Source organism: Salvelinus namaycush, chromosome 18 (genome assembly GCF_016432855.1).
Source record: "Salvelinus namaycush isolate Seneca chromosome 18, SaNama_1.0, whole genome shotgun sequence".
In the NCBI taxonomy this organism is placed as follows: Eukaryota; Metazoa; Chordata; class Actinopteri; order Salmoniformes; family Salmonidae; genus Salvelinus; species Salvelinus namaycush.
In genome coordinates, this window is record NC_052324.1 from 2,936,392 (window position 1) to 2,962,329 (window position 25,938).

The following is a 25,938-nucleotide window of genomic DNA, read 5'->3' on the forward strand; positions in this document are numbered from 1 at the left end:
GTTGCTTGTATACAACTTTTTGATATGTTAAACTATTAGTCCGTTTCCCCCCCCCCAAATCCGCTAACATGGGATTTCTCAAGATTCTAAGGCTCCCCATTGTGAAATCATGCAACTTTTGACCCAAATCAGCTAACAATTCCACTTTGCAACCACAAAGAAAAAGGCTTACCAGCTTCGTCTACTTCTCTGGTACTCAAATCTGGAGTTTGGACAAGAAATTATATTCAGATCAAAAGTTACAGCTGTTTTAGTAACCTCAACATTTCACAAACAAGTTAGAGTACGGGATATTCATCTACTTCTCTAGGAAGACAACAGAATACATCTCTCAATTTAAAGTCTGTATTTAAACCATATTCTCAGCATGTGTACATTGACGTTTGTAAAAAGGTAATACAGATGTTTCATATACTTCTGTGCACACACAGGAATGCATAAATGTTCCTTCCGTTTGCAGAAGACATTTCAGACAAAGAGCCGTCACATTCTGTTAAATATTCTCCTCAATCACATCAAAATAGATTATACACGAGGTGATTTATCACAACAAAAGCAAATTAAGGAAGAATTAACAATGCAATTTCCACACATTGCTACTTTTCTGAAGGGATGTCAAAGTTTGGAGCGGTATCTTGCAAAAACAATGAGAAACATAAGAGGCTACCCATACAAGAAGCCACTTGTGTTGTGAGACACTGGGGGTGCATTTCAATAGCGTAGAGTGGCTTCCTTTCTTCATTTACAAACATGTTAAGTCACAGGATAGGTTAAAGCAACATGGTTGCCCATTTACATTTTAGTCATTTAGCAGACGCTCTTATCCGGAGCAATTAGGGTTAAGTGCCTTGCTGAAGGGTACGTCGACAGATGTTTCTCTGAGATGCGACCTTTCGAGTTACTGGCCCAACGCTCTTAAAACCACTTGGCTACATTCTTTCAGATCCCCAAATAAAAGGCCGATATTTAATCCGAGACGCGTTGGAGCACGTGACATATTTAAGCATTTACCGTGAATGCAACTTCCGCAAAACGGGGGGGGAAAATTGCATTGTCGACAGCACTCTATAATGCGCATCAGATTGAATTCGAGCCTAAGACCTGGTGTAAGACAAGAGTGGATGGCACTTGATTCTTCTAGGGGAACAGGTGTGGTTCTTTGTCTATTTCTACATGAACCAAGCACAGGTCCAGCAAGGGGGGGTGTTTTGTACAAGAGTGTGGGTGAGTAAAGAAATGTAATGAATCATTAATTTGAGTTCTGTGGGTGTGTCATCTCAAAAGTTACAAATTGGATATGAATCATCTAAATCAACAGGCAGCATACATACCACAGTATGACATTCCAGTTTCAAACAAGCACCACTCAATTTATTTTTCTGGCTTCTGGACACAGCGATCAAGGTTGGGGCCAATAGCATGTCAAGTCAGCAGACTCTTAAATTCAATTCATGAATGCAAGTGGCCCTTTGTTCTCAAAGAGGATCCCTCACGGAGTTGAAATTTAATTAATTTACTTACCAAACTGAATTAAAATGCAATTTACCACAATGCAAACTGAGGGCAACAATAACAGACCATTAACACTTCTCAACTACCCTTTAAACCTACTACACAGGTCCTACTCAGAGATCCTTCCTTTCTAAAAATCACAAGATAAATCATAAATCGTCAAGAACAGGGTGGTCTATGCATTTATGTGGAGCTGTTTGAAGAACTGAATATCATTCATTAGAGTATCAATAACATTGGTACTCTATCAGAGGAATAAGACATCTTGGTGCACAGAGAGCTGCTGTGTAGCGAAACCCAGGTAAGGGGAGTTGAGTTGACCGGTGTCTGACAGGTGAGTCAGAATGTTTGGGACTTATTATTTGAGGTTTTTGATCTGGTGGTTGGTGTTGTTGATCTTGAGGTCCAGCTTGTCCACTTTGCCCAGCAGATTGTCCAGAGAAGTATCCTGATTCTCAATTTCAGACTGGAGGCCCAGTCCTAGGTTCTTTAACCTTCCCAGGCCCAGGGACATCTCATCTGGAGCAGTTCAAGAAAACAGGGGTTCATTAGAATAAAAAAACAAAAACTTAATTCTCCACAAAACGTGGAAATTTGCCTTCGGCTTCACACAAAAACAGATGTTACTGCTGATAAGGACTTGGAATCTTGTTGATCGCCATCAAGTCATGAATAAAATTTAGACAAATGTAATTGTTATTTCCCCATAGGTCCTGGAAGGCTCTTACCTAAGTTGTTGTCCAATGTCTGGTGGGCGGCTCTAAGCTGTCTGTTTGCAGGGTAGCCATTTTGACTGGATGAGCTGTCATCTGATGCAAATGCGCCGAACCCTACACCACACACAGGAGGAGATGTCATTGACAGAAAATTATCCTTTTTCTTAAAGTAGCTGACAAGTGTTCCAGATTTATGAAATTAGCTAAATAAAGATGTTTGCATTTGCATAAAAGTGATCAACAAATCAGAAGGGCCTGTCTCGGCCAAAGTATGTGAGGTCACAATCAGGAAATACACTGAACAAAAATATATAAACGCAACAAAGTGTTGGACTCATGTTTCATGAGCTGAAATTAAAGATCCCAGACATTTTATATATGCACAAGAAGCTTATTTTGGATTGTTCTGCACAAAAAGCTTATTTGCTGATGCCAAAGTTGAACAGTGCCCCATGGTGGCGGTGAGGTTATCGTATGGGAAGGCATAAGCTACGGACAACGAACACAATTGCATTTTATTGATTGTCAATTCGAATGCACTGAGATACCGCAACAAGATCCTGAGGCCCATTGTGGTTTCATCCGCCGCCATCACCTCATGTTTCAGCATGATAATGCACAGCCCCATGTCACTAGGATCTGTACACAATTCCTTGAAGCTACAAATGTCCCAGTTCTCCTATAACCTGCATACTCACCAGACATGTCACCTATTGAGCTTATTCCAGTTCCTGCCAATATCCAGCAACTTGGGACAACATTGCACAGGCCACAATCAACAGCCTGATCAACTCTATACGCTGCATGAGGCAAATGGTGGTCACACCATATACTGACTGGTTTTCTAATCCACACCCTTATTTTTCTTAAGGTATCTATGACCAACAGATCCAAATCTGTATTCTCAGTCATTTGAAATCCATAGATTAGGGCCTAATTTATTTCAATTGACTGATTTCCTTATATGAACTGTATTGTAACTCAGTAAAATCTTTGAAATTGTTGCGTTTATCATTTTGAAAACGTATGTTTGAGATGGGGTGTTTTTGGTTTACTTTGTGTTGGCCACAACTACAATTAAAGGATGAATCAATAACATTTGGGTATGGGTTAACAAAATACATTTAAAAATAATTGTGTGCAACACACTCAAGTTATAGTCATAACTACTGTTCCTTGAAGGAGGGAAACGAGGTACAACACAGCTATGGGGAGTAGTGAACGCAAGCGCCCTCTCCTGAACTACAGTCGAATCACGGCTGACATGGCTAATAAGCCCCACCTTTCCACAGGTGATAAACCAGAGGGCCGAACATCGTTTCCCTCCTTCAGGGAACAGTAGATAGCCATAACTGTATGTTCTCTTTCAGTCAGTCAACTCGGTAGTACACAACGATGAGGACATGAAATCACACCAAGCAAACACCAAATTAAAATGGCCCACGGCAGACCGAGAGATCCAACGCAACAGGAAAACCTGTTGCGCAATGCCTAATGACCCTCTCCTGCCCCTGCCGTAAGCACACTGTGGGCAGTGCCATCCAAGCATGGTGATGCCAAACTTGCCGCAGCACAATTATCTCCTACAGGCAACCATTTAAAACACACCTGGTGGAGTGGGCTCGTAACAGGGTTTCCGTTCTGAAAATGTGGCACTGGACATTTGACTGGCAGCATACATAAAATGTAATATTACAGATTGTGGCTTCTATCAAGGTTCCCTCCTTCAGGGAACAGCAGTTATTGTCATAACGTGCGTGTGTATAAACAGGATCACACTCACACGTGACCCGTTTCAGAAAACTAGGCGCATGTCGCAAGACACGACTCAACAGGAGAGCCATTTGAAGAAAAAAATAATCGAAATGCCTTCTGTAAATATAAAATTGTTAAATTATGAGCCTTGTTGGTTAAGCCACAGAAAAGTCAGCAACCTTCCCACTAGCCATGATTGGCTGAGATAATGAGTGGGCTGGACATGCCGAGAGAGGAATTCGGATTGTTCTGCCATATAGAAGGCTTCAAATAAAATACCATTTTATTTGTCACATACACATGTTAATGAGAGTGCAGCGAAATGCTTGTGCTTCTAGTTCTGACCATGCAGTAATATCTAACAAGTAATCTAACAATTTCACAACTGTCTATTTCAGCTGGTCAGTCTTTGTTGGTCATTTAAAAAATGTATCATGTAGTGGAGCTGCATAAGTGTTGCTCTCCACTTTCTGGAGGATCGAGTTTTGAAATAAGTGGAATTAGAGTATGATAGCTAAAGAAATGGAGAAAACACGTGTCTCCGGATTACAACTTCAAACTAAGGGCAACCGTGGCATGGCATCCGTGACAGGGAGACGCATCCATTATGCATGATGATGTATACGGGTAAGATAGTCTAGCTAGCTACATTTTCAGATATTACACGTTTCTAATTTTGACAGAAAGTGGTTTAATTTCAAAGTGTACTGTTAGCTAACGTTAGATGGCTGGCTCCCTAGCTAACATTACATGTATGATGTTATTATTTGTATCCCAGAGCCATTTGCTTTGCTAGTTAGAGCCTAATGTTAGATAGCCAACATTGAACCTGGTTGGTTAGTTCCCAGCAGATTCATGCAGGGTAGTAATAACATGATTTGGCACTATGTTCATTGTTGTTCAACTAGCTGGCTGGCTCATTAGCTAACGTTACATGACGTTGTTTACCTAGCTAGGTTCATTGTTTAGCTAGCTAGCTACATGTCTTAAGCTAAAGTGTACAACACCTGTTGAATATGGCCGGTGTCAGTAAACGTCGACAAAAAAGCGTAATGAAATTGTTGCCAGCAGAGCTGGTTAGGCTGTTTCATGTTATCCAGAGGTAAACAAATCAGCGGCCAGTGTCAAGCGTACGCTTTGAACGCTCCGAGAGCAAAACAAGATGGGTGAGGCTAAAGCTTAAGAGGGTGTGAACGATGCTGAATGGGTGTAGACAAAGAGCTCTTCACTAGATACCAAAACCGGCAAAATATCAACTTTCAAGCATAATTACTTTCCCATTGTTCCTCAAAAATGCAGTGTATGATATCCCATTTTCTCTACTTTTATCAAATGTAAAAAACACAATTTAGCTACATAAGAGACATCCAGGTGTCGAGTCCCATTTTTATATAAATACATACCACTCAGCAAAAATGAAACGTCCCCTCACTGTCAACTGCGTTTGTTATCAGCAAACTTAACATGTGTATGAACATAAGATTCAACAACAGACAAACTGAACAAGTTCCACAGACATGTGACTAACATAAATTGAATAATGTGTCCCTGAACAAAGGGGGGGGGGTCAAAATCAAAAGTAAGTCAGTATCTGGTGTAGCCACCAGCTGCATTAAGTACTGCAGTGCATCTCCTACTCGTGGACTGCACCAGATTTGCCAGTTCTTGTTGTGAGATGTTACCCCACTCTTCCACCAAGGCACCTGCAAGTTCCCGGACATTTCTGGGGGGGGGGGGGGGGGGTGGCCTTGGCCCTCACCCTCCGATCCAACAGGTCCCAGACGTGCTCAATGGGATTGAGATCCGGGCTCTTCACTGGCTATGGCAGAACACTGACATTCCTGTCGTGCAGGAAATCACGCACAGGAAGAGCAGTATGGCTGGTGGCATTGTCATGCTGGAGGGTCATGTCAGGATGAGCCTGCAGGAAGGGTACCACATGAGGGAGGAGAATGTCTTCCCTATAACGCACAGCGTTGAGATTGCCTGCAATGACAAGCTCAGTCCGATGATGCTGTGACACACCGCCCCAGACCACGACCCTCCACCTCCAAATCGATCCCGCTCCAGAGTACAGGCCTTGGTGTAACGCTCATTCCTTAGACGGTCGGATTCGCGTTTATCATCACCCCTTGTGAGACAAAACCTCAACTCGTCAGTGAAGAGCACTTTTTGCCAGTTCTGTCTGGTCAAGCGACGTTGTTGCTGGTGATGTCTGGTGAGGACCTGCCTTACAACAGGCCTACAAGCCCTCAGTCCAGCCTCTCTCAGCCTATTGCAGACAGCCTGAGCACTGATGGTGGAATTGTGCATTCCTGGTGTAACTCGGGGAGTGGTTGTTGCCATCCTGTACCTGTCCCACAGGTGTGATGTTCGGATGTACCGATCCTGTGCAGGTGTTGTCTGCCACTGCGAGGACGATCAGCTGTCCGTCCTGCATCACTGTCTTAGGCATCTCACAGTACGGACATTACAATTTATTGCCCTGGCCACATCTGCAGCCCTCATGCCTCCTTGCAGCATGCCTAAGGCACATTCACGCAGATGAGCAGGGACCCTGGGCATCTTACTTTTGGTGATTTTCAGAGTCGGTAAAAAGGCCTCTTTAGTGTCCTACGTTTTCATACCTGTGACCTTATGACACTAACAGCTTACAGACAGCAGGCAATTAACAACCATTCCACAGGTGCATGTTCCTTAATTGTTTATGGTTTATTGAACAAGCATGGGAAACAATGTTTAAACACTTTACAATGAAGATCTGAAGTTATTTTGATTTTTACAAATTATCTTTGAAAGACAGGGTCCTGAAAAAGGGACTTTTATTTATATTTTTTTCTGCCTTTAATATTTTCCCTAACCCTATTACCCCTAATTGGAGTAAACTAATTAAATATATAAATGTTTATTACTCCCCCCTAAATTGAGTAAACGAATGGACAACAACACTTAGGCTTTTACTTCCAGCTTATACATACATTTCAGACATAACTAATGTTTATTCTGGTAGAGCCAGGTTTTGTTTGTTTTTAGTCCCAGCCTTCAGCAACCCTCAACCCCTCCAATTTATCCCTGAAGAGCTGCCATATATTTATCCACTGTGCTGTTTCACAAAATATTTATATTCTCATAGTTTCTACAGATTGTAAATTAAAGATAAACACCTTTGCTAAGAGTATTATATTATTGATCAATTGACTAATCAAAATCACCCAGCCATTTGCAGAGTTAACTCTTAAGTAAACGTATTTCTTTTTTGCCATTCCCAACCAATCTACATATGGGCAGTACCAAAACAGCAAAATCTGCGAGCTAGCACACATACGCACAAACAAAAGTTTGTTTTTGTCCATTAAAATAACATCAAATTGATCCGAAATACAGTGTAGACATTGTTAATTTTGTAAATGACTATCGTAGCTGGAAACAGCAGATTTTTTATGGAATATCTACAGAGGCCCATTATCAGCAACCATAACTCCTGTGTTCCAATGGCATGTTGTTAGCCTTTTAAAATGCTAAACTTGGATTAGCTAATTGATCATTTGAAAACCCTTTTGCAAAAATGTTAGCACAGCTGAAAACTGTTGTCCTGATTAAAGAAGCAATAAAACGGGCCTTCTTTAGACTAGTTGAGTATCTGTAGCATCAGCATTTGTGGGTTCCATTACAGGCAAAAAAATCAGTCTATTCCATGCGAGAAATTGCCAAGAAACTGAAGATCTCGTACAACGCTGTGTACGACTCCTTTCACAGAACAGCGCAAACTGGCTCTAACCAGAATAGAAAGAGTGGGAGGCCCCGGTGCAAAGCTGAGCAAGAGGACAAGTACATTAGTGTGTCTAGTTTGAGAAACATACACCTCACAAGTCCTCAACTGGCAGCTTCATTAAATAGTACCCACAAAACACCAGTCTCAATGTCAACAGTGAAGAAGCGATGTCCAGTGTCTGTTCTGTTCTTTTGCCCATCTTAATCTTTTTTATTGATCAGTCTGAGATGGCTTTTTCTTTGAAACCAATTTGCACTAATTTGAAGGGGTGTCCACATACTTTTGTATATATAGTGTATGTATGTGTTTTCAAAATGCATACTGCCTCCAGCTCATTGCAAAGTGGTGTGTGACGTGTTGATGAAGCCTGCATTCAGTTACCAATTGAGAAATAAAAACAGCTCTTTTGAATCTTGGCCAAAAAACGATTATATTAAGAATTCTTACGTATTGATTGGGCTTATAACAGAGGTGTCGGACAGATTTTTCACTCAAAGCTTCTATCTGTATGCTCTGCGCATGTGATAAATAAGATACATAATGAATATACATGGGCTGGTTCGATCCAGGGCAGCCTGAGCATGTACCCAGCCGAGACATACAACACTCATGAGTATCATTCAAAGACATTGACTGTGGGCAAGACCGTGAACTCAAACCAGCCTTTGTCGACTTGTTCGTGCTGGTCATCTTAATAACAACCAGTTAGCGAGGCTAAACAGGCCAAAGCATAACTAACAAATTGTAGGGAACTTCACAAAACTAGTTACCAAACTTTAACACAATGTCCAGAAGGATGAGCACGCCCTCCTTACATAAGACAGTTAAGTTGGCGTAAAGCCTGATAAATAACATTGGAACGCAAAATGATCCTTAAAATTCGTAAATTGTTCTGCTCAGCTCAAGGTGAAGAGCGGAAGAATTGAAGGAATTAATCCATGCCTCGGGTTTATCACCTGTGGAAGGCAGAGCTCCCAGTGAGGCATGGTGTTCACTGGCCTTGTCAAGCGTAATTATAATATTCTTCAGTAGAGGACTCTAGCACACAAACTCCTCATAGCTGTGTTGTACCAAGTTGACCAACTGAAAGGGAACAAGGGATGACAAAGGAGATATTATTCTGTGGCTGAGGTTTGTGGCCTTACCTCCAATGTCCAACTTCCTCAGGTTGGGGTGACTGGCCTGGTACTTGCCTTCATGCTCCTGACTGTGAGACATGGCATTCTGCAATCTAACACACACACACACAGTCAGAGACTCAAGTCAGGATGATCTTTGACCAAATACTAAAGACATTACACACTTCACAGTTTAATCAGAGACTTGAACACAGAAAAAGTAAAGACCGGCAGTGTAAGTGTGAGCCCTCTACCGCCATCTTACACCTCTTCATTCTTCACACAGGACCTGTATGGGCAACATGGCAGGGCTACTGATGGTGGAATGTTTGGGATACCCCATGAAAAGTTTTTCACTAGCAATGTATATAGCAACAGCACATGCCAGAGTAAAGAGATAGAGAGATAGAGGTATAGGAATAAGCAGGGAGGGACTGGGCATTACTTGCTGCTGGCTTGGTAGGCAACAGGCTCTTCTGGCAGGGGCTTGGTGGTCTCAGGCTTGGCCGTAAAGTACGTGACAAGGCCTCCCCACACACTCTTAATGCTGTTGATGTGTTTCTGGCTGGTTTTCAGGTCTTGGCCCATGTTGTCCACCATCCTCTCGGACCTCTTCAGAGCCTCCCCCTGACGCATCAGCTCCTACGGATGGACACAGAGAGGAAATAAATGTTATCAAATGCACTCGGCTGTATCACTCTTTACAGTTGGCCAAAAACATGGAGAAATACATCTAACAATGCTGGACTTTGATAATACAGATGCTCCAGGGTGAACTTTCCCCAAGGTACAGATCAGCGTCCTAGAGCTGGCCACCCGGCCAAACTGAGCAATAGGGGGAGAAGGGCCTGGTCAGGGACATGACCAAGAACCTAATGGTCACTCTGACAGAGCTCCAGAGTTCCTCTGTGGAGGTGTGAGAACCTTCCAGAAGGACAACCATCTCCGCAGAACTCTACCAAAATCAGGCCTTTAAGGTAAAGTGGCCAGATGGAAGCCATTCCTCAGTAAAAAGGCACACGATAGCCCACTTGGAGTTTTCCAAAGAGCACCTAAAGGAGTCTGACCATGAGAAACAAGATTTTCTGGTCTGATGAAACCAACTCTTTGGCCTGCAGCCGAGTGTCACGTCTGGAGGAAACAAGGCACCATCCCTACGGTGAAGCATGGTGGTTGCAGCATCACGATGTTGGGATGTTTTTCAGCAGCAAAGTACAGAGTAAAGGGTCTGAATACTTAGGTAAATGTGATATTTCAGTTATAAAAACATTTTGCAAACATTTTTAAAAACATGTTTTTTTTATTAAAAAAGGGGTATTGTGTGTAACTTGAAATAGAATAAGGCTGTAACGTAACAAAATGTGGAAAAAGTCAGGGGATCTGAATACTTTCTGAATGCATAGGCTTACCTCTGCAGTCTCAGCGCCGATCTTCTCCGACTCATAGATGAGCCCCAGGGAGCGGTGGCTGCTGTCCACCGCCGACTTGGCCGTACGCATCACTTCCTGTTGGAGGCATCTCTGCTTGCTCTCTGCCTCACTCATTCCCCTCTCTTGGGGGTCATCAAATCCCCCACTTGACCGGCACTGCTCCTCCTCCTCATCATCTGCAAATGGGTTGTGGGTTCTGGGGTACGCCATCTTTTCAACAGAACAGCAGAGTTATGACAGTGGAGTGGACACAGCAGGCACTGCATCACAATTCCAGTGGGTCAGAAGTTTATATACACTAAGTTGACTGTGCCTTTAAACAGCTTGGAAAATTCCAGAAAATGTCATCATGGCTTTAGAAGCTTCTGATAGGCTAATTGACAAAATTTCGAGTCAATTGGAGGTGTACCTGTGGATGTATTTCAAGGCCTACCTTCAAACTCAGTGCCTCTTTCCTTGACATCATGGAAAAATCAAATCAGCCAAGCCGTCATACCACTCAGGAAGAAGACACGTTCTGTCTCCTAGAGATTAACGTACTTTGGTGCGAAAAGCGCAAATCAATCCCAGAAAAACAGCAAAGGACCTTGTGAAGATGCTGGAGGAAACAGGTACAAAAGTATCTATATCCACAGTAAAACGAGTCCTATATCGACATAACCTGAAAGGCCGCTCAGCAAGGAAGAAGCCACTGCTCCAAAATCGCCATAAAAAAAGCCAGACTACGGTTTGCAACTGCACATGGTGACAAAGACCATACTTTTTGGAGAAATGTCCTCTGGTCTGATGAAACAAAAATAGAACTGTTTGGCCATAATGACCATTGTTATGTTTGGAGGAAAAAGGGGGACGCTTGCAAGCCGAAGAACACCATCCCAACCGTGAAGCATGGGGGTGGCAGCATCATGTTGTGGGGGTGCTTTGCTGCAGGAGGGACTGGTGCACTTCACAAAATAGATGGCATCATGAGGGGAAATTATGTGGATATATTGAAGCAACATCAAGACATCAGTCAGGAAGTTAAAGATTGATGGCAAATGGGTCGTCCAAATGGACAATGAACCCAAGCAGACTTCCAAAGTTGTGGCAAAATGGCTTAAGGACAACAAAGTCAAGGTATTGGAGTGGCCATCACAAAGCCCTGACCTCAATCCTATAGAGAATTTGTGGGCAGAACTGAAAAAGCGTGTGCAAGCAAGGAGGCCTACAAACCTGAGTCAGTTACTCCAGCTCTGTCAGGAGGAATGGGCCAAAATTCACCCAACTTATTGTGGGAAGCTTGGGAAGGCTACCCGAAACATTTGACCTAGGTTAAACAATTTAAAGGCAATGCTACCAAATACTAATTGAGTATGTAAACTGAGTATGTAAACTTCTGACCCACAGGGAATGTGATAAACGCTGAAATAAATAATTCTCTACTATTATTCTAACATTTCACATTCTTAAAAAAGTGGTGATCCTAACTGATCTAAGACAGGGAATTTTTACTCGGATTAAAATGTCAGATATTGTGAAAAACTGAGTTTAAATGTATTTGGCTAAGGTCTATGTAAACTTCTGACTTCAACTGTATAATCTATAGGAAGCCTACACCCTCATACAGTGTCTATAGGAAGTCAATACCCTACAGTGTTAGGAAGTCTACATATGCAAGCACACATGTCCATCACACACAATCAATAAGCCATCTAGTTTGTACTATAGGATTCCAGTCTGTAAGCCATTCAGTCTTTACTATAGGATGATGTGTCCATAACAGTAAGATTTTCCCTATGTTTTCAGACATGCTCATTTCATGTCATGCTTCCTTTCCATTTCCAGATTTCAAAAACGAAAGCAAAATTGTAAAATCAATAAAAAAAGATCTGACAAAGAAGCAACATAAAGAAGAAAAGTGGCAGGGGAACTCAAAAGATATTACAGAAAAAAAGAAATCGCTAATAGCTGTATTGGACATAACACCATCAAGCGAGCAAGATTATACACTTCAACACGTTCAAGAAGCAAAATTAAGTCATTCAAAATCTTCTAGAAGACACAGCCTCCCCAAGAGAACAGCCATTCTCACCTCAGCAGGTAAATGCCCCTGCCATCAACTCAACTCCTAAAAGAATAAACATATCTACAGACACCAGGACCAATGAAGACATCTACCCCAAAGGAATCACCCAAAAAGAGGAACAGAAGAAAGAAAACACTATCAAAATTGAGGTCAAAGTTGCGCTACTTCTGGAGAGGACCAAAGAGAAGGTCAACCTAAAGAAAAGACTTGAGATGACCAAGAGGAAGCAGGTAATAGTCAACATAGAAGGCAGAGAGGTCCAGAAGAAAACTACAAAGAGGTCAGAGAACATTACCCAATAACATCAAGTGAAAACTAATGCGCACACTTCTTAGCCGCTTCCTTCATCAATATGAAGTCTCCACTGTAATAAATGGGAAAACAGGAGAAATTCAGAAAAAGGGCCAGATATTCCATAAGAGAGCCTTAAAAAAATGCACACTATGGCAAATTTTCATAAAAGATTTGTCTGAGAATCCAAGGCTCAATTCTTTAAACTTAAGCCATTTTGGATTGGCCAGCAAAGAATCAGACAGAGAAACATGTGCTTGCAAAACGCATGAAAACTTTGGCTTGAAGATAAAGAAGCTGCACCAGCTTGGGGTCATAGAAACATCATCCCCAAGGGACACTGTACAGGCCATTGTGTGTAGTGACGATGACATGTCCTGCATGTACAGGACATGCAGCAATTGCAAGCATAAGATTTTACACAGCACTGGATCCTTCAACGAAAGCAAACATCATCGTATGGGAGGAGTGGGTCACTAAATCTGTACCAATAACAAAGAAATGCAAAGATGGGCCCACTGAAGAGAAGGAAGTGAGGAATGGGTTTCTTGAGAAGAGGCATACCTCCATTGGAAAGCTGGTGGACCTCACACAGGACCACCTCTCAAACTTCTCCAGACACATTTATAACATCAAGCACCAGTTTGAAAGACTGAGGAGATTGAGACCCTGACCCGGAATGATGTAGTGGTTCACAGACTAGTCAGAACTACACTTGTAAATACACCAGGGAAATAAAAAAAACAAATTTGAGGTGGCAACCAGCAGGTAACCCTCCATACTGGAGTTATATCGGTGGGGGCATGGTGGAGTCATTTGCGTCACTGTCAGCCTGTCTTCAACACGACACCACAGACACATGGGCTCACCTTGACCCAGTACTGAGGAGCATACGAGAGGAGCATCCAAATGCCAGGAACATCCACTTCATCTCAATATCGAAATAGAACCAACGTTTACCTAGCCTCAACAGTGCCGTTCGGGCGAGGATTTAAGCATGTAACATGGCATTTCAGAGAGGTGTCCCATGGTAAGGGAAGACCCCCATGAAATGGACAAAAATTAATGGCAACATATTGCCATTGGGCGAAACATACACACGATCGCAAATACCACTCAAATGGACGGCAGTTCATTCTAAGCTTATGGCAACTGGCATATGCCTAATGTCATACAGTAAAAATCCCAAAGATGGCGAGCACGCTCCACTGTAAATGTTCATATTGCAAACGGACATAAAGTCAAGCTCCAAGGGTCAAATTTTGAAAATGTTTTTTTTTCTCTCCAAAAACACAACTCCTAAAAAAGTGCGTTCTGGACCGTTTTTAGAAATGGTTTCAATTTTTTGTCAATAATACATATATAACAACCATATGAACATACCTATGTCTTCTTTATCCACAAGGCCTATGTTTTGTCCATTTGCAATATATGACCATAGGAAGTCAAGTCAGTGAACCATGGCCAAATGCCATACATAAGTATTGAAAATACCAAATCAGGATTTTATGTCCATATATGATCATAGGAAGGTGGCTTCTGAACCCAAAAGTCAGTGATTCATGTCCAAATGGCATTTATACTGACCAAATGATACTGATATATATATATATATATATATATATATATATATTGCAAATATAAATACACTGCTCAAAAAAATAAAGGGAACACTTAAACAATACAATGTAACTCCAAGTCAATCACACTTCTGTGAAATCAAACTGTCCACTTAGGAAGCAACACTGATTGACAATAAATTTCACATGCTGTTATGCAAATGGAATAGACAAAAGGTGGAAATTATAGGCAATTAGCAAGACACCCCCAAAAAAGGAGTGATTCTGCAGGTGGTGACCACAGACCACTTCTCAGTTCCTATGCTTCCTGGCTGATGTTTTGGTCACTTTTGAATGCTGGCGGTGCTTCCACTCTAGTGGTAGCATGAGACGGAGTCTACAACCCACACAAGTGGCTCAGGTAGTGCAGTTCATCCAAGATGGCACATCAATGCGAGCTGTGGCAAAAAGGTTTGCTGTGTCTGTCAGCGTAGTGTCCAGAGCATGGAGGCGCTACCAGGAGACAGGCCAGTACATCAGGAGACGTGGAGGAGGCCGTAGGAGGGCAACAACCCAGCAGCAGGACCGCTACCTCCACCTTTGTGCAAGGAGGTGCACTGCCAGAGCCCTGCAAAATGACCTCCAGCAGGCCACAAATGTGCATGTGTCTGCTCAAACGGTCAGAAACAGACTCCATGAGGGTGGTATGAGGGCCCGACGTCCACAGGTGGGGGTTGTGCTTACAGCCCAACACCGTGCAGGACGTTTGGCATTTGCCAGAGAACACCAAGATTGGCAAATTCGCCACTGGCGCCCTGTGCTCTTCACAGATGAAAGCAGGTTCACACGCACATGTGACAGACGTGACAAGAGTCTGGAGACACCGTGGAGAACGTTCTGCTGCCTGCAACATCCTCCAGCATGACCGGTTTGGCGGTGGGTCAGTCATGGTGTGGGGTGGCATTTCTTTGTGGGGCCACACAGCCCTCCATGTGCTCGCCAGAGGTAGCCTGACTGCCATTAGGTACCGAGATGAGATCCTCAGACCCCTTGTGAGACCATATGCTGGTGCGGTTGGCCCTGGGTGCAAGACAATGCTAGACCTCATGTGGCTGGAGTGTGTCAGCAGTTCCTGCAAGAGGAAGACATTGATGCTATGGACTGGCCCGCCCGTTCCCCAGACCTGAATCCAATTGAGCACATCATGTCTCGCTCCATCCACCAACGCCACGTTGCACCACAGACTGTCCAGGAGTTGGCGGATGCTTTAGTCCAGGTCTGGGAGGAGATCCCTCAGGAGACCATCCGCCACCTCATCAGGAGCATGCCCAGGCGTTGTAGGGAGGTCATACAGGCACGTGGAGGCCACACACACTACTGAGCCTCATTTTGACTTGTTTTAAAGACATTACATCAAAGTTGGATCAGCCTGTAGTGTGGTTTTCCACTTTAATTTTGAGTGTGACTCCAAATCCAGACCTCCATGGGTTGATAAATTTGATTTCCATTGATAATTTGTGTGATTTTGTTGTCAGCACATTCAACTATGTAAAGAAAAAAGTATTTAATAAGAATATTTCATTCATTCAGATCTAGGATGTGTTATTTTAGTGTTCCCTTTATTTTTTTGAGCAGTGTATATTAAGCCCTGAATCAACCTAGGTCTATTTGTCATGTTTTTTGAAAGATTTTTAGAAAAACGTCCAACATTACCAGGGGCGCTCCCTATTGGATGGGCATGGGTGGGGTGCTCCCTACACAGCCGTGGACCCCTTGCACCCCCCCCCCCTAAAGGCATTAAAAACCATTTTAAAAATGTGCTCTTGGAAACCCGTTCCGATCACCAGGTGCACGGCTGTCCATTTGTAATGTCTTTCAATGGGCAATTACCATCACGAATTTGGCATGCTCTAAAATACTGCAGATATGCCCAATTGACTGGCCCGTTGAACTCGGGGTGGCAGGGCAGTGATAGTGGTTCCTTTCGATCGCTCGTTCGTGTTGATTTCTGCATGTCAATTTGGTGATGGTTCCTCACTTTTAAAATTATTGCAAACGGACAAAAGTCAGCCATCAAGTCAGTGCCCATCAGTCAATAAGATATCATTCTGACACCAAACCCAACTCTTTTAGAAGCCAACTATCACATATTTCAGAGCAGGCCCAAAATTCACAGCGCCTTTTTTTATTTTTTATTTCCCCTTTATTTAACCAGGTACGCTAGTTGAGAACAAGTTCTCATTTACAACTGCGACCTGGCCAAGATAAAGCAAAGCTGTGCGACAAAAACAACAGAGTTACACATGGAATAAACAAGCGTACAGTCAACACAATAGAAAAAAAGAAAGTCTATATACAGTGTGTGTGCAAATGGCATGTGGTGGTATGGCAATAAATAGGCTATAGTAGCAAAGTAATTACAATTTAGCAGATTTGGCGGCGTGAGTGAAGGAGGCTTTGTTGCGAAATAGAAAGCCGATTCTAGATTTGATTTTGGATTGGAGATGTTTGATATGAGTCTGGAAGGAGAGTTTACAGTCAAGCCAGACACCTAGGTATTTGTAGTTGTCCACATATTCTAGGTCAGAACCGTCCAGAGTAGTGATGCTAGTCGGGCAGGCAGCGAATGGTTGAAAAGCATGCATTAGGTTTTGCTAGCGTTTAAGAGCAGGTGGAGGCCACGGAAGGAGTGTTGTATGGCATTGTAGCTCGTTTGGAGGTTAGTTAACACAGTTTCCAAAGAAGGGCCAGAAGTATACAGAATGGTGTCATCTGCGTAGAGGTGGATCAGAGAATCACCCGCAGAAAGAGCGACATCGTTGATATATACAGAGAAAAGAGTCAGCCAGAGAATTGAACCCTGTGGTACCCCCATAGAGACTGCCAAAGGTCCGGACAACAGGCCCTACGATTTTACACACTGAACTCTGTCTGCGAAGTAGTTGGTGAACCAGGCGAGGCAGTCATTTGAGAAACCAAGGCTATTTAGTCTGCCGATAAGAATATGGTGGTTGACAGAGTCGAAAGCCTTGGCCAGGTCGATGAAGACAGCTGCACAGTACTGTCTTTTATTGATGGCGGTTATGATATCGTTTAGTACCTTGAGCGTGGCCGAGGTGCACCCGTGACCAGCTCGGAAACCGGATTGCACAGCAGAGAAGGTACGGTGGGATTCGAAATGGTCAGTGATCTGTTTATTTACTTGGCTTGCAAAGACTTTAGAAAGGCAGGGCAGGATGGATATAGATCTGAAACAGTTTGGGTCTAGAGTGTCACCCCCTTTGAAGAGGGGGATGACCGCGGCAGATTTCCAATCTTTAGGGATCTCGGATGAAATGAAAGAGAGGTTGAACAGACTGGTAATAGGGGTTGCAACAATGGCGGCGGATAATTTTAGAAAGAGAGGGTCCAGATTGTCTAGCCCAGCTGATTTGCATGGGTCCAGGTTTTGCAGCTCTTTCAGAACATCTGCGATCTGGGTGAAGGAGAAGCTGGGGATGCACAGGCAAGTAGCTGCGAGGGGTGCGGAGCTGTTGGCCGGGGTTGGGGAAGCCAGGAGGAAATCATGGCCAGCCGTAGAGAAATGCTTATTGAAATTTTCGATTATCGTGGATTTATCGGTGGTGACCATGTCACCTAGCCTCAGTGCAGTGGGCAGCTGGGAGGAGGTGCTCTTGTTCTCCATAGACTTTAAAGTGTCCCAAAACTTTTGGGAGTTAGAGCTACAGGATGCAAATTTCTGTTTGAAAAAGCTAGCCTTTGCTTTCCTGACTGACTGTGTGTATTGGTTCCTGACTTCCCTGAACAGTTGCATATCGCGGATACTATTCGATGCTATTGCAGTCCGCCACAGGATGTTTTTGTGCTGGTCAAGGGCAGTCAGGTCTGGAGTGAACCAAGGTCTATATCTGTTCTTAGGTCTACATTTTTTGAAAGGGGCATGCTTATTTAAACCACAATAAAAACGTAGTTACGTTCTAGCTGCGGGTCCAGTTCCGACATTATGTATAGGCCTAGCTAAAGCGACCCCGAATTTCAGCTGGATAGGTCATTCAGAGCCCAAGCAGCGACCTTAATTAGCGCAGAACATTTTTCCGGACGTTGCTACGGGGTCCCTGAAGCTATCGGACAGAAACTTCAGGGTCCGTCTATGGGCCGATGCGGTTTCAGTGCACCTAGTCTTGTGACTCTGGGACTTTTCTAAATGTCGTCATTTTCACGATGGTCAAATGAATTGAAGTCGTTGCAAATGTACAAGGCTGTTTCTCGGCCTGAGAACCTTCTAGAGCCACGTGCACTATCGACTTGAACTCTAGAACACGTATATCAAGTTTCAGAGCTCTAGGTCTGACGGTTCATTGATAGTTCAAACGCAGGTAACTATTACAGGCTCTGTGTGTCTATTATCCTCACACTGTCACTCCACATTGACTGTGTGTGTGTGTGTGTGTGTGATTTCAGAAAATCACAGAAATCACGTAGAGCTCTGAAACCTGCCTTAACTTCTTTGGGGTAGGGGGCAGTATTTTCACGTCCGGATGAAAAGCATGCCCAGAGTAAACTGCCTGCCATTCAGCCATAAAAGCTAGAATATGCATATTGGTAGTATATTTGGATAGAAAACACTCTGAAGTTTCGAAAACTGTTTGAATGATGTCCTTGAGTATAACAGAACTCATATGGCAGGCAAAAACCTGAGAAAAATCCAACCAGGAAGTGGGAAATCTGAGGTTGGTCGTTTTTCAACGAATTCCCTATTGAAGATAGTGGGATATTGGTCATGTTGCACTTCCTTCCACTAGATGTCAGTCTTTAGAACCTTGTTAGAACCTATTTAGAACCTTGTTTGACGCTTCTACTGTGAAGGGGGGCCGAATGAGAGGGGATTGAGTAAGGTCTGCCATGAGCTGACCATGCGCGTTCACGTGAGAGTTAGCTTGCGTTCCATTGCATTTCTGAAGACAAAGGAATTCTCCGGGTGGAACATTATTGAAGATTTATGTTAAAAACATCCTAAAGATTGATTCTATACATTGTTTGACATGTTTCTACGAACTGTAATGGATTTTTTTTGGATTACTGTACTAAACGCGAACAAAAAGGAGGTATTTGGACATAAATTATGGACGTTATCGAACAAAACAAACATTTATTGTGGAACTGGGATTCCTGGGAGTGCATTCTGATGAAGATCATCAAAGGTAAGTGAATATTTATAATACTATTTCTGGCTTCTGTTGACTCCACAACATGGCGGATATCTGTATGGCTTGTTTGGGCTCTGAGCGCTGTACTCAGATTATAGCGTGGTGTGCTTTTTCCGTAAAGTTTTCTTGAAATCTGACACAGCGGTTGCATTAATGTCAAGTTTCCTGAGGTAACCCCATAAGGTTTATGCAGGTAGATCTCATTGCTAACATTAAAGAAGATAGCATTATTGCGCAAAACAATGAGCTGGGAATAGAACGTTCGAAGACTAGTTTGTGCTATGGTGCTCAATAGAACAGGGCTCTACAATGCAAGTATTTCACTCGCATTTGCCCCTAAAAATAAATGTGCGAACCGAAAAATATTTACGAGCACAGTGTGCGATTAAAGATTACAACCTACCGTAATCTATTTTTCCCCCGCTGCTAATTGTTTAAAAACTACAAGTCCCACAAGCATGCCCCAACCACAGAGTTTTCTGTGAGGACGCAGTCCAATCTACGTACGTTTGTTGGAGGATGGGAAGCCAGTCAATCTATTGGTCGGACAACAGACCCTTGAGCACTCATGCCATTGGTGAGTTGTTCCTCTTCATAGGTTTTATTCTTGTGTAAAGTTTATTCATAAGAGATACTTTTATTTAGTTTAGTATTTAGTGCGCTAAGTGCTGGAATGGTAGATACCACAGAATTATTGTTTTATGTTGCACAAGAGACATGGGGGGGAAGGAGACGGTGAATTGTTTGGAAGATTCTGTTCTGACTTTCACAGACTAGAGCTGTCTTCCAGCATGCTAAACCCTGACACATGGCCAGAAGACCAGGCCAGCCTCCTCACCTTTGGCGATGATGGTGTGGCATACCTGATGAGGCATTTCAAGGAGCCTCTAGAGAGGTAAGAATTTATTTGACACTGCATTGCCATATGAGACAATGTTACGTTTGCATATTTGCAAACTCACTTGCTCTGTTCAATCCTGTAGATCGGGGTGCAACATGGCTGCAATCCAGGATTAGTGGCAGGGGCTGAAACTTCTGGTTAGCCACAATTTCAAGGACAAGTCCTACAGTGGCCTGTGGGAGACCATGTTGACAAAGGACCCCTACAGGCACGATTACAAGGTAGACTAACAGTCCTGAGTCCATGTAATGGTATCCTATGGTTGGTTTTGATACGTTAATGGTAAGAGTTTAAATGAAATTGGAAGATATAATCTTTTCCCTAGAACATACTGGAGTTGGTGCAGCTTATGCTGGTGTCGCCCATTTCAGCCACCCAGTGTGAGCAAGGCTTCTCTGCGCAGAACCGGATTAAGAATTCGACAAGAAGCTCTCCTCCACCACCGAAGACCTGATGAGGATCAGCCTGGAGCGGTCTTCTGTTCGAGCCCACTCCTGCCGTGGACCGCTGGCTGACCTCTAAGCGTGCCAGATGGCCAACATACAAAAGCAGTTGGACAACTGATATCCTTTGCGTCAAGTAGGCATGGGTCAATGTGTGATTTTGGTGTCATGTGCTGTTCCACAGATGTGTGTCCCTTAGTACACGCACACACACGCTGTATAAATATGTATGTAATAAATTGTTTGTTAATAAACTTTGTGTTACATTTTTCACTGTGCTCCTAAATTTCTTTGTGCGCTCCTACATTTTTTCATTTAGGAGCGCATGTACTCCTTGGGAAAAAGGTTAGCATAGAGCCCAGTAGGAGCTGGCGGGGTGAAAAATGCCATAAAATAATGCCAGTTTGTTTTCATGATTACTTCATAACTACGGAAAACAGCTGGGACATACGATAATGTTATGAAACTGGGCTCCATAGCCGATGCAATGAACACATTTTTATCAACAACAAAAAAAAACGGTAAAAATGTTGTGTCCATCATGTCCAGACATTTAAGGTTTTTTCTGATAAAAACTAGTCCATTGCATCCGTTGTGGAGCCCCGTTTCATAATATGACCATATTTCCAAGCTGCTTGCCGTCGTTTTGAAGTAAACATGGGAAAAAAAGAGCCTTATTTTAGGGCATTTTCACCCTGCCAGCTCCTATTAGTGCTATTGAGCACCGTGGCACCAACTCGCCTTACGAACGTTCTATTCCCAGTTTATTGCTCTAAGTCACACCGCCTGCTTTGCCATTGTTGGTAGGTAAATGTAAAAAAATCTCTCGCAATGTGTATATTTAGATTTTTTTCAAGTCGGACACCATTTTTATTGTGAGTTATGTAAGTCTGGGCAGCGAGCTCGGTAGTCATCAAATGCTAGCCCCTAAATACTTGTTTTGCCCTTGGAACGCTGAGCTCCCCCCATTGTTTTCCTATGGATATGAATGCCGGTCTATTTCTATTTCGTCAAATATCTCATTGTGTATTTTTAGATTTTATTAAATCAGGAGAATCTCATCTTTGTAATTATGTAAATTCGGTTGTCAACGATCACTAGACCAGAAAGTCAGAAGTCCCCCCCCCCCCTCCCTAATTTCTCATTACGCAGACGTAGGCATAGTTGACACCAACTATGGTTGTTTACTTTCTACACGAGTTGTCCGAGGAATAGATTAGTGGTAAAATAAAAAGGGATACATTTGTTCCATTTAGGCGAAATGGAATTCTAAGCATCACACTAGTCAAAACAGGCTACGCGAACGTTCCAATTAATATGCTATGGGCTCGCGCTAGCGTTCCAGCTTTGCCAACGTTCTTAAGCCGTTTTTCAGCCTAGGGTGAATTTTGACTCGTTCTATTGTCCAGCCTACTACTTGGGCTGTTGACCCGAAGACCATACCAAACAAAATGTTAGTAGTACGATGAACACGTTATTTAATGTAAAATAGTAATACGGGTCATAGCTTCAATGGTAGCTTCAATGGTTTATCTTCCATGGGTAAAAGTGTTTTTTTGGTATTAGTTACCAGCTATCAACAAGTTGGTGTGACTGAATCTTTTGCTTTCGTTCTGAGTTGGTGATTAAATCAAAATGGTAAATTACATTTCAGCATGACAACGTTTAAAACAGGTAACTACCGTTAGTTAGCTGGCTAACGTGTTAGCTAGTGTAGTTTATAACTAACGTTACACAGGGGTGTAATTATTAGTTAGACAAAAGAGTTGAAAACGCAACGTTTGCAACTAAAACGACGTTCTATTGGACAAATTCAGGTAGGTCCCTCCACATTTCGTTCAGTTTGCTTCCGTTTAAGAAACGTTTTCAACATAATCGACGTATTTCATACGCCCCTGATGACTTACCTAACCATTCATAGCTAGTTAAATATACGCACAGCACTCTTCTCCTTATAACAATAAACGACAGCCAAATAAAAATAAGTTTAAACCACTTACTTTGACGATCCACACAACCTTTTGACGGTGGCCTGGTGAAATGTTGTTATATCAGCTGATTACCAGCAAAAAAGTCGGTTTCCGTTGTCTTCTTCTTCTTTGGAGTTTAACGGCAGTTGGCATCCAATATGTTTCATTACCGCCCCCAGCTGGACTATAATATAAATCCATTCTACTTTGTTACACAACATTTTTTATTATATATTTTCATTGAACCTTTACTTAACTAGGCAATTCATTTAAGAACAAATTCTTATTCACAATGACGGCCTACCCCGGCTAAACCCAGACATTGCTGGGCCAATTGTGCGCTGCCCTATGGGACTTCAAATCACGGCCAGATGTGATACAGCCTGAATTCGAACCAGAGACTGTAGTGACGCCGCTTGCACTGAGATGCAGTGCCTTAGACCGCTGATATATATATATATATATACATATACCAGTCAAAAGTTTGGACACAAGGGTTTTTCTTTATTTGTACTGTTTTCTACATTGTAGAATAACACTGAAAACATCAAAACTATGAAATAGCACACGTAGACACCCAAAAAGTGTTAATCAAAATATATTTTAGATTCTTCAATGTAGCCACCCTTTGCATTGATGACAGCTTTGCACACTCTTGGCATTCTCTCAACCAGCTCCACCTGGAATGCTTTTCCAACAGTATGAAGGAATTCACACATATGCTGAGCACTTGTTGGCTGCTTTTCCTCCACTCTGCGGTCCAACTCATCACAAACCATCTCAATTGGTTTGAGGTCGGGTGATTGTGGAGGCCAGGTCATCTGTTGCAGCACTCAATCACTATCCTAGGTCAAATAGCCCTTACACAACCTGGAGGTGTGTTGGGTCATTGTCCTGTTGAAAAACACATTTCCACCAGTCTAATGTCCATTGCTGGTGTTTCTTGGCCCATGCAAGTCTCTTATTATTATTGGTGTCCTTTAGTAGTGGTTTCTTTGCACCAATTCAACCATGAAGGCCTGATTCATGCAGTCTCCTCTGAACAGTTGATATTGAGATGTCTGTTACTTGAACTCTGTGAAGCATTTATTTGGGCTGGTAACTCTAATGAACTTATACTCTGCAGCAGAGCTAACAGCATGTCTTCCTTTCCTGTGGCGGTCCTCATGAGAACCAGTTTCATCATAGCGCTTGATGTTTTTTGCGACTGCAGTTGAATAAACGTTCAAAGTTCTTGACATTTTCTAGATTGACTGACCTTCATGTCTTACAGTAATGATGACTGTTGTTTTTCTTTGCTTATTTGAGCTGTTCTTGCCATAATATGGACTTGGTCTTTAACCAAATAGGGCTATCTTCTGTATACCACATCTACCTTGTCACAACACAACTGATTGTCTCAAAGCATTAAGCATTAAATTCCACAAATTAACTTTTAACAAGACACACCTGTTAATTGAAATGCATTCCTGGTGACTACCTCATGAAGCTGGTTGAGAGAATGCCAAGAGTGTGCAAAGCTGTCATCAAGGAAAAGAGTGGCTATTTTGAAGAATCTCCAATATAAAATATATTTTGATTTGTTTAACATTTTTTGGGTTTCTACATGTTTCCATATGTGTTTTTTCATAGTTTTGATGTCTTCACTATTATTCTACAATGTAGAAAATATTAAAAATAAAGAAAAACCCTTGAATGAGTAGGTGTGTCCAAACTTTTGACTGGTGAGGAATATATATATACACACACACACACACACACACACACACACACACACACACACACACACACACACACACACACACACACACACACACACACACACACACACACACACACACACACAACACCCTTACAACTAACCCTACACTCATTAAAAATCTGCTCCTGCACCATGCCAGCAGCCTGGGAGGACGGGACACCACCACTCCACACACCCTGTAACTCTTCTGAAGTCAAATCTCGTATACCAAAATTCTTCTCTGCAGCTGCCACCACAACATATATTTTCTGTGATTTATGTTCAATTTCTGCGGTACAGTTGATAACCATTGCTATGAACACTAAGAAGCCATCCTTACTGAGCATATGTCACTCATTGGCCTATCCCCACATCCTGTCGTTTCCAATGGGAGGGCAAGTGAGCTGAGTAGGTGGGATCAGGTGTGGAGATGGGTTTTTCAAAGTCGCGTTTATTGGTCAATTAGATGTCAGTCAGATGGCTTAGTGACATAAGTAAAATAAATCGTCATCATATTCAAATTAAGTTCAAATGAGATGCAGACGTTGGACTGGAGATTTGGAGAAGAGGGACTTAAACACTTGATTTGATGTAGCTAACGTTAAGTAACTATTTGTTGTTGAAGACATTTATAAACCACTACCAAGATAGGAAAGCAAGTTACAAATATTTAGTTCAATGTTATACATTTTATAGAAATTAGATATTAAAATGTGTTGTAGTGGGCGTTAACTGTTTGTATGAAGCTAAAACACAGAACATGCAAGAAACTAAGTTTTCTAATGTTAGTCAGCTAGTTACCATTGGGTGGGTATAATTTGTGGAAAGGTCCAACAGGAATCTGTTCCAAAAACTTCGTAAATAACAAGGATGCTAACAAACAATGCATTAGTTTGCGAATCAATACGGGAGTCTATGGGTAAAATATAATTGAATGAGGTTATTAACTATAGGTAACCCATTACTTTTCTCTTAATACATTTTTATAATTTCACATGGGCAAGAAGAGAAATACTAGCTAGCTCGGTATATACAGTATATTTTATATTTCTTTGCGAAATGGTGATTAGCTTGCTAAAGTTAGCTAGCTAACGTAAACTCACCCCATTCTGTACAAATGTGCGCAACCGCAACATTCAAACGAGGCTACAAAGAAAACTAATGGGACTGTAGCGACTGTGTTGACTTCAAAATCGGGGGTGTGAACTAGGTTTCTATTCAAGCGTTGATGGTAATGGCTCTATAGTGTTGGAGAAAAGTTGAAAAAACGGATCCTCCGTTACATCTAGACGTGTCATGTCGTAACGTACAGCACGCATAAAGCAACTATTTCTGTCTTACAATCTCTCTCCACCAGGTGTAGCACTTCTCTCATCCTTTAAAAACAAGAAATGGACAGTGACGGGGGTAAGGGGGGGATACCTAGTCATTTTTTGCGTCTTCATTGCATGCGATCAT

General features: G+C 42.4%; 1 protein-coding gene and 1 long non-coding RNA gene across 3 annotated transcripts; one reads left to right on the top strand and one right to left on the bottom strand.

Annotated features, from left to right (window-relative positions):
- Positions 1-331: 331 nt before the first annotated feature.
- On the bottom strand, positions 332-22,881 carry snap29 (synaptosome associated protein 29). The gene is made up of 6 exons (XM_039013115.1): positions 22,770-22,881; positions 10,283-10,513; positions 9,319-9,515; positions 8,901-8,986; positions 2,241-2,342; positions 332-2,031 (listed from the first exon to the last, which is right to left on the bottom strand). Exons 2-6 carry the CDS (start codon positions 10,511-10,513, stop codon positions 1,871-1,873), a joined length of 777 nt encoding a protein of 258 aa, XP_038869043.1. The 5' UTR covers positions 22,770-22,881; the 3' UTR covers positions 332-1,870.
- Positions 19,501-20,977, top strand: LOC120063021. 2 transcript variants are annotated; one of them, XR_005478455.1, is made up of 4 exons: positions 19,501-20,002; positions 20,198-20,320; positions 20,409-20,547; positions 20,652-20,977. It is a non-coding gene; the product is annotated as an uncharacterized LOC120063021 (long non-coding RNA). The 2 variants fall into 2 exon arrangements; XR_005478454.1 differs by lacking the exon at positions 19,501-20,002 and having other exon boundaries at positions 20,019-20,320.
- Positions 22,882-25,938: the final 3,057 nt, after the last annotated feature.